The sequence below is a fragment of the Ochlerotatus camptorhynchus genome, unplaced genomic scaffold (assembly GCF_037179485.1).
Source record: "Ochlerotatus camptorhynchus isolate MF236.1 unplaced genomic scaffold, CSIRO-AGI_Acam_v1.1 ptg000367l, whole genome shotgun sequence".
NCBI classification, from domain to species: Eukaryota; Metazoa; Arthropoda; class Insecta; order Diptera; family Culicidae; genus Ochlerotatus; species Ochlerotatus camptorhynchus.
The window spans coordinates 1996251-2012643 of record NW_027040855.1 but is presented as its reverse complement, the minus strand read 5'-3'; the positions used below and the strand labels follow the sequence as shown (position 1 = coordinate 2012643).

The following is a 16393-nucleotide window of genomic DNA, read 5'->3' as shown; positions in this document are numbered from 1 at the left end:
GGAATTTCGTGCTGGTCCCGCCATACCTCTCGACGAAGAACATCATTCCAATTCCATCGAGCATGAACGGATTTGCGCAAGAACTAAAAAAATGTATGAAGCGTAAGTATATATAATCGTCTATTTCCTGTTTGTGAATGGTAGCCATAATTATTTATTTTAGGCAAATAAGCGAGCTTGAACTCAAATGCAGATCTTTGAAGCATATTGTAAAATCCCAAGAGAAGCAAAACAACCAACATGAGCTAGCATTAAAGGCTTTAAACAAGACATTCAATACCGACCAGGTTGAAGTATTATTGTACGATAAGCAGCGACCTAAGAAATGGAGCAATGCAACAATTACCGAAAGCCTGAAAACAAAATTCGCGTGTGGAAAAAAAGGATGTGAGAATGAGCGTCAAAAGTATCCTATTCCATCGGAGCGAACATTGCAAAGAAGGATGGAAGATATACACCCATATTCTTGTTTTCGTTCGAACCGTATTTTCCATACAAAAAACTTTTTTTTTTGTATGGAAAATACGGTTCGAACGAAAACAAGAATACGGGTGATAGGCTTCGAAAGTGGGATATTGTACGGTGTGGTAGAGCTTCTGAGGTTGAAAGTCAACACGATGAAAGATGCTGACTTGGACTGTGGCATCGTGTTCGACGAAATGTCTATCGAGGATGCCCGATCATATTGTATTTCATCTGGAAAGTTCTATGGGAACGTGACAACAGAAGATCAAAGCGTTTTGGCCAGCCATGCTCTAGTATTTATGCTAGTAGGAATCAGGAGTAGGTGGAAACAGGTAGTAGCATTCCATTTTACAGGCAACAGTGTGTCGGAAAAAATACTCAAGAACATTCTATGGGACATAATCTTCAAAGTGGAAGCCATAGGATGCAAAGTACACTTTATAACATCCGATTGTGCTCCAGGCAATAAAAAATTATGGAACGACATTGGCTTGAAGTTCCACAAGGCTGATGTATTGAGCAGTACCCCAATTACGCATCCTGTTGATCATAAGCGAACGTTGGAAGTCATGCCGGACGTAGTACATGTGTTCAAATCAGCAGTGCAAGGTTGGGTCAACAATGAAGTTCTTTATTTACCACCGGAAGTAGTGACAGCAAACAATTTGTGCACATCGGAGGTAAACATACACCACATTGCGGAACTTGTAAATTTTGAGAAACATAATCTCCTGAAAGTGGCATCGAAGTTGAAACCAGACGATGTGGACTTCAAAAAGAAGAGTAAATACGACGCGATGAAGGTGATCAACTCACAGAAATTTGTGAACACCAATGTTTCTGCAGCACTTCGTTTTTACAGCCAATTGGCAAACCGCCCTGAAGTTATTGCCACTGCATATTTCATAGAATGTCTTTCTAAATGGTTCAATTTGTCGTCGAATAGAAAATTTTGCATGGTTCTGGGTAAAAGCAAGTATCGTAATTCACTATCAGTATATGTTTTATGTTGTAATGTACATATTCATATTTTACAGGTAAACCAGAAGTTTACAAAGAAACACTAAAGTTCCTTTGTTTCTTCAAGAGCATGATACATTCAGTAGGGGTAGGCTATCAAGGAAAGTGGAAACCGTGGCAATCATCCATCATTCTAGCCACAAATTCTATTTTACGACTACAGGACTATTTTTTGAATAGGAGAAATTATTCATTTTTATTAACTGCTCGTTTTACCCAGGACTGTATTGAAAATCTGTTTTCACAAATTCGTGTTAGGCAAAAGAGGCCAACGGCATTACAGTTCAGGAACCTATTAAAATCAATCTGTATATCGCAATATTTAACTGATGTACCTGGGTCATCATACGATCCTGACGATAGGGAATGGCTTATTGACTTCCCGAGCAATGTTCATCATCTAGCGCAGAAAAAGGAATCTGAAAAGGAAAATATGTGCCTGCCTGTTGCTGTACCATCTGATCTACCTATTGCACCACCAGTATTACATACACTGAATGAGTCAGAACGGAATGTGCTGTACCATATTTCAGGATTAATCATACGTAAGGTAGCTAAGAAGGGGTCGGTTTGTACTATTTGCGTGAGCAAATGTATTTCAACTCAGCCATACTTAGCCAATTTCAGTAAATTCACAATACTGAAGGACTTTACGGGACACGCCTTAATTTATGCTAATGAAGAAACGTTTTTATTTTTCGTTAATTTGGAAACAATTATAAGGAGACATGTAAACACATCAGATGCTGACGAAATTAATTAATTTGAAAAGCTTGTAGCTATAATGGACTTAGTTCAGACGCATCATTTCATAGACTGTCACAACATTAAGGGTAAATTGATTAGAAAATTTGCTCTATTCAGGTTAAAAACGTTGGAACCCAATAAGAATCGCAAGAATAAATTTGACAGCAAATCAATGGCTCTGTAATAACATTTGAATGACCATGTCATGTAAAAATACATGCAAAATATATATATATATATATATATTTCTACCAGCAATGTATTACAATTTATTTTCTTCTTCACGAAACTTTACAATTTTCAGACTTCCACTCTCTTTCCTAGCAAATCATAAAAAAATACATTTCCTCTGCACTTCCACCAATTTATTTCAACCTCATCTTTGAACTACTGTGTGACCTCCGGTTTTATACTAAACGCAAATAATGAAAGCGATTCCAAAGTGCCGAAGAATGTAAATACCTAGTGGTTTTTTGTTTTTCTTCTGCTCCATTCCGATTTTCGTTTGTTTCAACTGTTCCATTCGTTTTGCTTTGATAGTTTAAAATAGGTAACCAATATAGTTCAAGCGATTTCATCTTTTGTTCTGTTTATTTTTAGAGATTTTACCTGTTAATACCCGGGAACTCGAATAAAACAGATAACAATACTTCCCCAACAATTAACATACATTTTTTAGTTTGGCAGGTCTCGTGCTCGATTGGAATGACACTGACAGATAAAGTGGAATTCCAATCGGAACATGTCGTCTCTTTGTATATTCCAGTCTCTTTAGGCTATACCAATAGATCAGCAGCAAAACAAGAATTGAGGGGAATGGGTTTGGGCTGCAAAGTTTCCATCCTGGGGAGGGGCCACATTAAATTAATCTCAAATTACCCCACGACAACAAACTTTGCGACTTATATAGAGACTTATATTCACCAAAGTCTGCTTCAACAAAATGATGGGAGCCTATCCGCTCTGTCCCTGATCCGTAAGCAACCTTTCTCCACTGCACGAATTTGTTGCATCCCTGGATAATGCAACGATCCTGCAACAAACATAAGAATGTTAAGTGTTGGAGCTAAAAGAGCCTAAAAAATGAACCTATTTTCCTGATTGCAAGCAGTGACATCATTGAAGTCATTTGTCATTTTGAAGAAGGCCACTTTTCCTACAACTTTACAAAGCTTTATGATCACCAACAACGTAAAACGCAAGACAAATTTTCAATTTAAAATGTGAAAACTCTGATCTCAGTCACGTTTGACAGATGTTTACATTTTTATCGCCACTACGACAACAGCGGGTGGCCAGTGGTTGGTTGGATTTCACTATTGAAGAGTCAATCGTCACTGATTCTTCAATTGTTATCCTCACTTTCGGACCATAAATACTCGTGCAAATAGAATGGACTATGAGACAGTGAGCATGCATAAGGGCCTATACGCGATGATCGATTCTCTTCGTCGATTTTCTCTTTTGTAAATAACTCGCTAGAATTAACGTTTCTCGGTGCGTTTGCTGTTGCTTTTGATAGCCAATACAACCTGTTACTACTCTGCATTGAACAAATTCTAGAAAATTGTTTCGCTTAGCTGTAGCAATGCAAAGAGAAAATCGATGAAGAGAATCGATCATCGCGTATTCGCCCTTATTCATGCTCACTGTCGATTAGGACATCGAAATATAGCGGTTATTAATTAAAATTTTTAAACCTTTGATATCGATAAGCTTGAAAACATTCTGGCAACGCTGAGTCAGAGGGCATTGGGAATACCTTCTTTGCGTTTATCAGTGCGTAAATATAACGTGACAGTTATAAATACATAAACAAAAAATATTGTTTACATGTTTTTCATGAAAGTTCAGAAACAACGTATACGTACTGCGAAAAGATCGTGAACCAAACAATCATCTATTTTTAGTGATATTTGCGTCAGTTTCGCTTGTACCTAAAAATATCCTGGCATCTGCCGGCTACACCCGGTTCAACATAACCGTTCGTTCGTTGGTTCTGCCTTTGTTTATGTGAATCCGTCTGCTGTTGGCACTTTTTTGCGTCATATGCAGGCAGGTACCTAGGTATGTTACAGTAGATAAACGTATAAGATCAAAGATCGCTCTCGTTCGAGTTTCCTAGTGATTTATTAATAAATCTTGGCGGCAGAAGAAAAACATAAACTACATTCGTCTTGCTCGATAATTGCCTCCGCCTAGACAACGATCACACAGGTTGAAATCGAAAGCGCCAAAACAGCGTGTAAGAATACCATATAGGGGTAGACGGGGCAAGATAGCCACCCTAAGATTTACATCATTTTTATATGGCATAATTGCCAAAATTGTCTACTCTAGTCGTTAATTGATGTGTGTTCTAGTACCTGCCTGCAAATTTTCCATTTATTTCCAATAAATCAAAAAGTTACTTTTTACACCGTTGTCAGATACCCCGGGGGAAGATGAGCATCCCTACGGAGCAAGACTAGCACATTAACAGAAGTGGGTTTTACCGTGCCAGCTCCATATTTTAGAGATGAACTAGCCTAAGGCTAAAAATCTCTTAAATAAAGAAAAAAAAAAAAAAAAAGTTCCATATTTGACGCGTTCCTGATAATGACGGACTCGTCTATGCTTTATCGCATCTCTATTTTGACAAGATATTTTTTAAACTTTATTTCACCATCATCCCTAGAGCACTGGAACTAATATTTGCAGAAGTAACATTTCAAAAATAATGATAGAAAATAGTCGAACATTATTGAGTGCGTCGATTTAGGAGCCGCTTAGAATATGTTTTTTTTTAATAGTATAGATTTATATTATTTAGCTTATCAAACCGAAATGCCAGCACCAGGATGAAAAATTAACTGAAGGAATATTTCTAAATTATTTTTGGAACGTTACATCTTTGGATCATTGTTGAAATGTACGTATGAAAATCAAGAAAAATTCTAAAAAGCGCATTTTAATTGCGATTGAAACTAATGGGGTTCTACGGTATTAGATTGTTGATGCAAGTTTTAAGGGTGCTCATCTCGTCCCGGGTGGTGATGTTGCCCCGTCTACCCCTATCATATAACATGGACTGCATCAGCGGGACGGTGTGCCAGAATATGGGCTAACGTTCAACAGACTGTTGATTCATAATTTCTTAGTCTTTAGCGTATTGTATTGTACCAACTGGTATTGTACACCAAAATCATGCGCAACACGCACCGTCCATTTAGGATGTTATAAAATTGTTTTAATTCTGTTTCAGCCATCACACGGTGCTCCCTCATAAGCGCTCATTCGCGTGCCGGTTGTTGGGCAGGTTGGATTTGCGTCTAGTGGCTGTGTACCGAAGACAAGCTAAAGATTCTGTTTTAGATTTTTAAGGTGAGAAAAATGAAAAAGATTTTCCACAAAAGAGGTAGTACGATACTCACAGAGAAGCCGTTTGCTTGCGTTTTGCAATCGCGTTATCGCGCCGAACGTTGTGATAAATGTTTCAAATTGTGAGTATTCCTATGAACCTTGGGAATGCAAGTGATTTTTAAAGATGCGTTTTTTTTTCTATAGCGAGAAGGTATTGAAATGTTCCAACTGCTTGTACGTGCGGTACTGTAACCGATTTTGCCAGAAGGAAGCATGGTCAGATCATCAGGACGAATGTGAAAAACTGAAAGCGGTTGGCTCCCGGACGGTGCCGGATGCCGCACTAATGATGTCTCGCATAATCAGGAAGTTGCACAAAGGAGGCGACTTTCAGAAGGGTTTCTACACCGCCAAATTCTACCGTCGATTCGGAAATCTCATGACGCGTGAGCCACCCTTTCACCTTTAGTACCGCCCCTACTCTCCTCGTATATAAATATGCATCTCTATTTTTCACATCACCGACATTTTCGACCCATTTTGCGTTACACTCGTAAGGTGATACTCGTCATATTTTCCTCAAACGTAAAGCTTTTGTCGCTCATTTTTGACTCACTAAACAAGATGCGTTAGAATGAAAAAAAAAAGTAAGTTTGCTATTTTTGAACATCATCTACGAGAAAGAACCAAAATTAAAAGTACACCAACAACGAACGATTGACGTGCAGTATTGCACGCATTTAAAAAAATCCAAAACTGCCAAATGACTGCGAAGACGTCCGTGATCATCGATCTCGGATACCGAATCAGGCGTAAGACTACAATGTAGTGTTTTTGTTTTACTCGTTTTTTTTTTGATTTTTGCAGCGCGCAACAAAGTGTTACATTACGCTATGCGAGGAAGAATCGTATGTGGAAAGGAATGTGTGCTAATGCTTGATTTTCTGCCATCGTTTTGAGAACCATTTTCTCTTGGCTTTTTTAATTGATTTGTTACATACCATTCGATCGTTTTTTGGTTTTTCTCATCTCTGTATCAACTTTTTTTTTTTTCTTGAATTTACATAATAGGCTAAATTGGTCAGCGAAAGGTCATAACAACTGTCCCGAAATGTGCTAGCGCATTAGAAATTTTGGAATGATACAATGTCAGTTTATTTTTCGTTTTCGTAACATATTTTCGCAGATGAGGATGATATCAGAAAGGACAAGACACGCATGGAGCACTTTCAATCGTTGGTCGTGGTTCTGCGCTCATTGGTAGACGAAGCGGCCATGCCCAGTAATACCGAGCTGCTGCAAATCTTTGGAAAGGTATGTTAATTAATCGCATGTAGTTTGAAACGTTAATTTAAGTTAAGAATGCCGCGTTTGAATTAATATTGAAGATTCTAATGGCAGGGCTGATAGCAATCACTGCTGTTAAAAATAGTGATTTTAGTCACCATGTTGATGAAATAAGTGATCAAATAGTGACTTATAGTTGTAAAATAATGACTAAAAGTGACCTAAAAGTAAATTTTAATGAAAACTATTAGGAATTTCTGAGGAGCACAACTTCTGTGAGCTTCAGAGGAAAATTCCAAGGGGCATTATGAGCATAATTTCATAAAGTTTGTGGGAGAAAACGAATCCGGAGCATAAGCCTTGGAATTTTTTTGAAAATACCAAAAAGAGGATTACAATTAAATCTAACAATAACTCCAGGACATCTTCAAAGGAATTCGGAAAATGAATTCAGGAGAGTTTGCCAAACAAATTATGAGAAGAAATCTAAGAAATTTGTGAGTAGAAATGCCAATGAAGGAGACTTTCAATGTGAGTAGAATTCCAAGAGAAGGAGTGAGAAGGAAATCTGAAATTAATTCAATATAGGGAAAATGTCTCTAATGTTGGCCTATGGATCTAAGATTGGGCCCATCGCTAAAAATCTGCTATTTATCAATTTTATCTAGATGAACGCGTTATTGGGACGTTACTAATGGATATTTTTGGTTGCTTTTGAAAATTTAGTCGATTGCTGAATTTATGTATGGACCCAAAATAGGGACACTTAGGCCGACATTACCTGCATTTCCCCTATATTCGGAGAATCTTTCGAAAGGGTTTCTTATTGTGGAGAACTTCAAGGTAATTCCAAGGAAAACTAAAAAAAAATTGAATTCGGAGGATAGCTGCACCAAAATTTTGAGGAATATTTCAATGGAAATCTCCGTTGAATATGGAATAGACTATTCTGAAGTTTTCAGAAATACTTGAAAGTTCTCAAATTTTTCCTGAAATTGATAAAACTGTCTTGAAGTTCTTTTGTAGTTTGAGAAACTAGCCTGAGCATCACAATACTTCTCATCAAATTCTTAGACTTCTTTAAAATTTATGTGACTTCTCTAATGTTAACGGAACTGCTCTGAGCTTCTGTTCTTTTCTGAAATTCTCAAAAGTTCTTTAAAGTTTTTGCACTTCTCATGAAGCTTGTTGTACTACGCTGAATTCAATTGAACCGTCCTAAACATGTTTAAGCTTCACTGAACTTCTGAACTTATGCGAAGACCTCAATTAACTTTATAACGTCTCAGAAGTTATTTGAAAATCAGGGAACTGCTTTAAATTTCCCATCAATTTTCTGAAACTGACCTCTCCCAGAAATTTCTCCAATTTTCGGAGCTTACAAAATTTCTTTCAAATGCTCTCGCATTTTGTTAATGTTCATAAATATTCCCGAAGTTCGCGGATAGATTTCTATGAAGTTCTCGAAATGTTTCTGAAGACCACTGTTTTTCGAAATTTCTAGAACTTTTGTGCTCCCCCAATGTGCATGGAATTCGAACGAAATAATTAATATAGTTCTATGATTTTCACTGAAGTTCTCAAGATTTTTCTAAAGTTCATGAAACTTCCATTAAATTATCGACACTAAATTAAAACTTTTTCAATAGTCTAGACTTTCCTGGTGTTATTAAAACTGCCTAAACGATTACTGAATTTCTTTAGTTCTCTAGACTGCCCCTGATTTATCAGTATTTTTTAAGAACCAGCTTACATGAAGTTCTCTAAATTTGTTAATAATCCGGCAATTTTTCTGATATATTTTCATAATTCCTTGACGCTTCTGACGTTTTTGGATCAATCATAGAATTCTTGAAATACCCGCCAATTCCACGGAACTCCTTGTAAGACACTGCAAATTTGCTTATGTCTTGATGTTCTCGATGCTTTCCTAAAGCTCTCAATTCCCGTAAGCACATTTAAATTTCCCGGAAATTCTCTGGACTTCTGTGAAGTTCCTGAAATATTTTTGAAGTATTCATAAATTCTCTGAAGGTACTTCCTTAAATTCTCGGAACATCTCGTAGGTTCTAGATTTTTTTCAGCACATCATGGAACTATCCTGAATGTTTCTAAATTTACGATTATAGATCTGCCCCAAAAGTCTGGACTAAAGTTACGGGAACTGCTCTTAATATTTGAAATTCCCCAAAGATCTCTAGATCTAGCTATTCTGAGGTGCTTAGAACTTCTTAAAAAATTGCACAATGCCCCTCAAATTTTCTATATTTCTCAAGTTCGCTTGACACCTGTGAAGTTCTCTTAAATTCTAGGAACTTCGTAAAAGTTCCTGAAAATTTTCGGATGCTAAAAGAACCGCTTTGAGGTTCTTAAAGCTTCCAGTAAGTTTACCGTATTTTCAGCGTGTTGACTTCCCTTATGTTCCCTTCAGTGCAATTCCACGCCAAATCGGTCAGTCACCAAACTTGACTATCTTCGATCTGGATGATACTTGGCACATATTTTCAGTATGATAGACCAAGTATTTTCCGCAGGAGAGGAGACCCTTTTGACTCAAGGGTAATTTTTGAAAAGGGCCTATGTGTTTTTGAACACATACTTTAAAAAAAAGGTATAAATATTGTTTTGGTATTGAAGCTACTCTAACAGAGAAGCTCTTTTTTTCATGAAAAATACTATGGAAGACATTATAATGTACCTAAAATAATAAGATGGATAAGTACATCAATATTAACAACTTAAATAGGATGAAACTACGCTTGATAATGAAAATAAGTGCAACTTAACTTGTGTTGGTTTCTATATTTAAAATAATAGTGGTTTCATTTCCCCTGTAAATTCTAAACGGGTTGTCTGATCGTTCAATCGTCAAAAGACAAATTGAAGGTAAATATATGTGTATCTTGCAAAACTTATCATATTTGATGGACAATCACGTATAACTTACGAAAAGGGCATATTTTCTACAAAAAATTGATTATGATGAAAGTAAATTTGAAATATCTCGAAAACGGTTACATTTAGGAAGTTTATCGATATGAGCACTATCGTTTGAAATTTTTATAATCATATACTGACATCAAACTGAACATTTTGCCGTAAATAATAAAAGTTTCAAAAATGCCTAAAAAGTTGCTCTTAGAAAAACTTTTTTATTAAAAGTTTGTCCATCCTGTGAAACTCTTGCATATAAAATATCTCTAGATCAGGACCAAATAGAAAGTACATGTATTAGCAAAGTTTTTCAGGAATTCAAGATTTTTTTTTGGGTAACAATAGTTCAGAATTTTCACACTATGCGGCGCTAGTATATAAATGCCTTTCTCGCATATTCAATAGCTCGATATCTTGATCAGCTAGAAAGTTGCTGTCTTCGGTAAAGTTGTTTAGGGAGTCAAGAATTTTGGGCTGGTAAACAGTAGTTAAGAATTTTCTCACCACGTGGCGCAAGTATACATGTACACTTTTCGCATGTGCTATATCTCGAGATTCTGACCAGATAGAAAGTTACTGTCTACGACAAAGTTGTTCAGGAGGTCAAGGTCTTTTAGCTGGTGGACAGTAGTTCAGAATTTTCTCACTGCGCTGCGCTAGTATACACGTGCAATCCTCATATATGCTACAGCTCGAGATCCCGAACAGCTTGAAAATTACTGTCTTCGGCAAAGTTGTTTAGGAGATCAAAGGTTTTTTGCTGATGAACAGTAAATATTTCAAAATATTTTCATTATGCGGCGCTAGTGTGCATGTAAAATATTTGTATATGCTATAGCTTAAGGTCAAGAAGTAACTGTTATCGTCAAAGTTGTACATGCGGCAAAGTTCTTCCGGATGGTGAGCATGCAAATGTGTTTTGTTCAAAGCTCTCTCATTTTACGTCCAATTTTTGATCTCTTTAGGTTATTTGAATGGTATGAATAGTATAGTATAAAGGTTCTACTACTTCTTTTAATTTCAATTTTTTTCAAGTCAATTCTGAGAAAATCAATCATGATTCTTCAGAGTAAATTATAAAAAATAGTGTAACTATGGGTGAACGTTTGGTATATAAAGTTTGAGCAATTTGCCTCTTCGTATTTCCATTCAAAATCTTCAAAATGGTCTAAAAAGAACGAAAATTGGACGTTTTTAGGGCGTGTCCTTAAACTTATGATCGGGAGTGTGCGGTTTTATAAATTTCTCTATTCAACTGAGCAAAAGTACCTCACTCTCTGAGTTAGTCTCGTTGTCCGTGCACACGTAAATACAGGGATTTTTTTTTTTGTTCTAGACCCCTCGATAAACATTTTAAATTAGCCTTTAATGAAAGGGAGACTCTAAACATTAATTTGATGGAAGGTTCAGCGATATTGATGTTTTAAGATAATGTTTTCCATCTGAGATACGTGTTACCACTAATTTATCAGAGATACACAAGTGGAACGACTCACCCCAATTTATGTATCCATAAATCTGCATGAAAATCCAGAATATATTTGTCTCATCCCACATAAGCTGATGTAAATTGTATTTTTATTTTATGATATTTGATATGTGAGAATTGCCCGCCAAGTTTTCAGTAATTTCTGAACTACTGTTCAAAGATCTTTATCTCCTTAACAGCTTTGCCAAATACAGTAAATTTCTAGCTGTTCAGGATATCGAGCGCCACGTGGTGAGAAAATTCTGTACTGTCAACCAACGAAAAAGTTTTGATCTCCTGGACAACTTTGCCGATGACAGTTTAGCAGGTCTCGAAATACATCTAATGCGAGAATTGCACGTTAATACAAGCGCAATGATGTGAAAAAAAAATTGAATTTCTGCCAGCCAAAAGACCTTGACCTCCTGAACAACTTTGCCGAAGACAGCTATTTGGTCAGGATCTCGTGATATTTTATTTGTGAAAATTTCACGTGTATACTATCGCCGCTTAGGAAATTCTCAACTATTGTACACCAAGCAATAGGCTTTGACCTCCTGAACAACTTTGTCAATGACAGTAACTTTCTATCTGGTCAGGATCTCGCAACAAACTACATGCGAGAATTTCACGTGTATTCTAGCGCTACGTAGTGAGAAAATTTTGAACTACTGTCCACTAGCGATATATATCTGATCAGAAGCTCGAGATATTTTACATCCGAGAATTTCACGTGTATACTAACGCCACGTATTGTGAAAATTCCGAATTATTGTGCATCAAGCAATAGGCATTGACATCATGAACAACTTTTTCTAAGACAGTAATTTTCTAGCTGTTCAGAATCTCGAGCTATAGCATACGCGAGAATTGTACACGTTTACTAGCACCAAGCCACGTGGTAAGAAAATTCTGGGCTACTGTCCACCAGCCAAAAAGTCTTGACCCCCTGAACAAGTTTGCCGAAAACAGTAACTTTCTATCTGCTCAGGATCTCGAGATATTGTATATGCGAGAATTGCATGTGTGTACTAGCACCAAGTATTGAGAAAATTCTGAACAACTGTCCACCAACGAAAAGATCTTGACTTCCTGAACAACTTTGCCAAAGACATTTACTCTTTATCTGGTCAGGATCTAGTGATGTATCACATGCGAGAACTTAACATGTATACGAGCACTATCTAGTGAGAAGATTCTGAACTACTGTTAACCAGCAAAAAGGCTGTGATCTCCTGAACAGCTTTGCCTAAGACAGTAACTTTCTATCAACTCAGGATATTGAGCTATTGTATATGCGAAAATTGCACGTTTATACTAGGGCCACGTAGTGAGAATTTTCTGAACTACTCCACCAACGAAAAGATCTTGACTTCCTGAAAAACTTTGCCGAAGACAGTAACTTTTTATCTGGTAAGGATCTAGAGATATATATATATATGCGCGAATTTTACATGTATACTAGCGCCACGTATTGAGAATATTTTGAACTTTTGTGCACCAAGAAATAGGCTTTGATCTCATCAACAACTTTGTCGACGACAGTAATTTTCTATCTGGTCATGATCTCGAGATATATCACATGCGATAATTTCACATGTATTCTAGCTCTACGTAGTGAGAAAATTTTGAACTACTCTGCACCAGCGAAAAGGTTATGATCTCTAGAACAACTTTGCCCAAGACAGCAACCTTCTATCTGGTCTCGAGATTTTCCATGTTGTAACCAATTAAGTCAAATCCCACGTAGTACGGACACCGTTTACGCGGTTTCCATTCACATTTTCTCTATTAACTGCATTTTTTGGGGGTTAATTGTGATAAAGTTTAGCTTTTTTAGTTAAAAACAAGTTTTTAAAGGAATACCCGTTGGTTTCATATCGATTGGTAGCTCGGCTGCAAAATGGCAATGGAAAACTCACACTGTTGTACAAAGTACAACGCGCGAGTACTCGTGTTACAAAAGTTGGCGCGAGTAACGGAGGGTTAAATAAGAACGATTACATTTGCAAAAATCACCTTATTAGCGCCCCTCGGTGTCACTTTGTATGGGAGCGAGCTGGTTTGTCAGTTTAGTGTTCGATATATTTTTCAAAATTAAAAAAACCCAATTCACCTGGATCCTTTGTGGAGTCGAAGAGATACGACAAGGGCCCTGTTTGTGGCAGACATATGGTTCACTTGTCACCCTGCTATTTATCTTATAATTACAAAAGCAAACTTAAAATTACAATTATATGAACATGCAAAATAAAACTTGACAAATCATCGGCCCCTTATTCTTGGGCAGGGCCTGACGATGTTTTGATCAGTGAACGGGCACTATATGGTATATTCTCTCACTATGAACCTGTCATTTCTAGCCTGCTCTATTTAATAAATGGAAACCATGACATGGATTACGCTCCCCTAGACGGGCCCTCCGCATCCTATCTCTGTCTTATCTCAAATACCAAATACCAATGGTTTGAATGTATCAATATATAAATTGGAAATGGCGTTCAATCAAATAAACCCATACCCCACTCATTTGGCCGAAACTTCAGAATCGTCCAGTGGGCAGTGCGCTCTACACTCCAAGTTCCCTTTCTTTCAAATTCACCCTAAATTTGATATTTTACCTCTTTGAGTGTTGATTAATTGTTATTGTTATTGCTCAGTTCACACCCTGGCAGGCTGCTGCCTACCGATCTGCACTTAAGCCAGGCATGAACCTATGGAAATTTAGTCGTGGCCTATGCTAGACCTTATAGCATAACGACTTTCCTTTCACTAGCAGGCTTTTTGGTCCCACTAGCGTTCGATTAGGGGATAGTAAGAGATTGAAAGAATAAAGAAGAGAGATAGAGGATTTTGTTGTTTTGCTAGAAAAAAAAATTAAAAAAAAAACCCGCCGGCTTGTTGTGCAACATCAGTTTTTTTTTTAGACTTTATTTAAGAGATTTTTAGCCTTAGGCTAGTTCATCTCTTTGTGCAACATCAGGTTTGTTCGCTTTCATTCCGTTCCAAGGGGCAACGTCCATCGTCGTCGTACTCAAATACCTAGGAACCTCCAGAGGTGCACAGGGCCAATGTGAAAGACTTCCATTCTGGGCAGCTGCTTGACCTGGGCCCAGGTCAAATTCCTATCGGCTTGCTTAATTTCCTTGTTGACGCTCCGCCGCCTTAGTATTTGCCTTTGCTGCGATGTTCTGGCGGATTTAATTCATAATCAAACGCTTGCCTGCAGACTTCGTTTCTATTGCTATCGGCTTCTGATGACATTTACACCTGAGATCCATTTGTGAGGCCACCAGCCACAAGTTATATACCGCAGGCAGCGGTTGATGAGGCCTGCAGTTTTTGTTTTTGAGTGTTCTCCACTGGTGCTGCACAGATTCCATGTTTTAATCGAAGTTTCGAATCTTGGTACGTTGACCTATCTGATTTGATCTCCGCTTTTGTGTAAATGTCATATTATCACCGACCTTATTACCTTATTAATGTGTGACATCAGGTGTACGCTCCTCTGTGTTTTCGTTACCAAAGACACGTTTGTTGCATTCCCGTATGTCTCAATATTATTCTTGTTGAACCACCGTCAAACCCATTATCCAGAGACAGCGAACCACCTTAACACCTGAAATTATACAAAAACAAATTAAACATTAGCACCAACCCCCCCCCCCCGAATCGTCAGGTAATCAGTGGGTTACCATCTGGCACCTCTTAGCAAGCACTATGCTACGAAGCGGACCGGAAGTTTCAATGAACAACCTCCCTCAATTACCTCTTTGAGTGTTGATTAATCACAATGAAACATTGTGACAGAACACGGACTTACCCTAGAGTATTAAATAATCTAGGTCCTATGTAGGATAGTATCGGAAAAATCCAAATCTGGCCAACGCCCACCACTTCAGCAACACTGCTTTTTGTTAGAAATAGTTTATCGCTAGTAGCTTCAAAACTTTTTCACCACGTTAAGTTCTTCTTAACTGCGCAGAATTATGGCGGTTTACGGTACTATCGCGTGATCCAAATCGAGTAACAAAGCTGCTACTGTCTGTCACGATTCAAAGACAGCAGCGAGTGAACTGACTTGAGTGCCATCTAACTATGGTACCAAATCTCTAAACTGGCTAAACAAAAATCTCAGCACACCAGAGTTATCAATACTGATTGGAATTTCAAATCGCTCCCCAACCCATTGCAGATGTGCATCAACAGCTTCAACATTCTGGACGACGACATGAACAGCATTGGCACCGGCATGTATCTGGGAACGTCGATTATCGATCACAGCTGCCGGCCAAATGCCGTGGCCACCTTCGACGGATCCACCGTCCGTATACGGTTGCTCGAAGACTACCATGGAGGCGAAATAGACTTTTCGAAGATTTTCATCTCCTACATCGACTTGCTGAACACGGCCGATGAGCGTAAGGCTCGCCTTCGCTCCCAGTACTTCTTTGAATGTGGTTGCGAGCGTTGTCGAGACGAGGAAGAACTGAAACTGATGAACGCCGGTGCTTGCTCCAATATCGATTGTGACGAACCGATACCGATGCTGGATAGAGAGGTGAAAAAATGCCCTCGATGTGACACTGACATCAAAGTTACCGCGAGGGAAACGTTCCGAGAGATTTCAGACTTTACCGTACTCAAACTGGCTGAGATGAAGGATGTTGCTTGTAAGGTTTTTGTGCTCGGTTAAAATTGCATTCCACTGATTATTTTAAAATTTCAGATATGGACGTGTGTCAACTCTGTCTAAAGAAGCAGGAAAACATTCTGCACTACTATAACGTTTACTACCTAAAGACATTGGATCAGGCTTTCGAGAGTGCTATTAACATGGCGAAATGGGAGGACGCCATTGGATATGGACTGCGCCTGAAGGACGGTTTCAAAAAGTACAACGGTTCGTTTCATCCGCTGTACGGATTGCTGCTGTTGAAAATTGGAAAGATTCAGCTCTTCAAAAAACACTTCACGGAAGCTCTGACAAACATCAACGATAGCGAGAAGATCTTACGTGTGACTCACGGCGAAGAGCATGATTTGTATAAAACCCAACTGATTCCACTTCTATGTCAGGCAGCGAGCGAATACGACTTGATGAACAAGTGATAACTGTTGTTGATAATA

General features: G+C 38.0%; 2 protein-coding genes across 3 annotated transcripts; both read left to right on the top strand.

Annotated features, from left to right (window-relative positions):
- Positions 1-91: 91 nt before the first annotated feature.
- LOC135709899 (uncharacterized) lies at positions 92-1348 on the top strand. Its single transcript, XM_065232346.1, has 4 exons — positions 92-102; positions 164-468; positions 559-1145; positions 1328-1348. The coding sequence occupies exons 1-4, from the start codon at positions 92-94 to the stop codon at positions 1346-1348; spliced, it is 924 nt and encodes a 307-aa protein (XP_065088418.1).
- Positions 1349-4113: 2765 nt separating this feature from the next.
- On the top strand, positions 4114-16375 carry Smyd3 (SET and MYND domain containing, class 3). Of its 2 annotated transcripts, XM_065232374.1 has the most exons (6): positions 4114-4299; positions 5477-5714; positions 5779-6020; positions 6761-6888; positions 15459-15936; positions 15993-16375. In XM_065232374.1, exons 2-6 carry the CDS (start codon positions 5605-5607, stop codon positions 16373-16375), a joined length of 1341 nt encoding a protein of 446 aa, XP_065088446.1. In that variant the 5' UTR covers positions 4114-4299; positions 5477-5604. The 2 variants fall into 2 exon arrangements, with proteins under 2 accessions (XP_065088446.1, XP_065088448.1); XM_065232376.1 differs by lacking the exon at positions 4114-4299 and having other exon boundaries at positions 5632-5718; positions 5783-6020.
- The last annotated feature ends 18 nt before the right edge of the window (positions 16376-16393 follow it).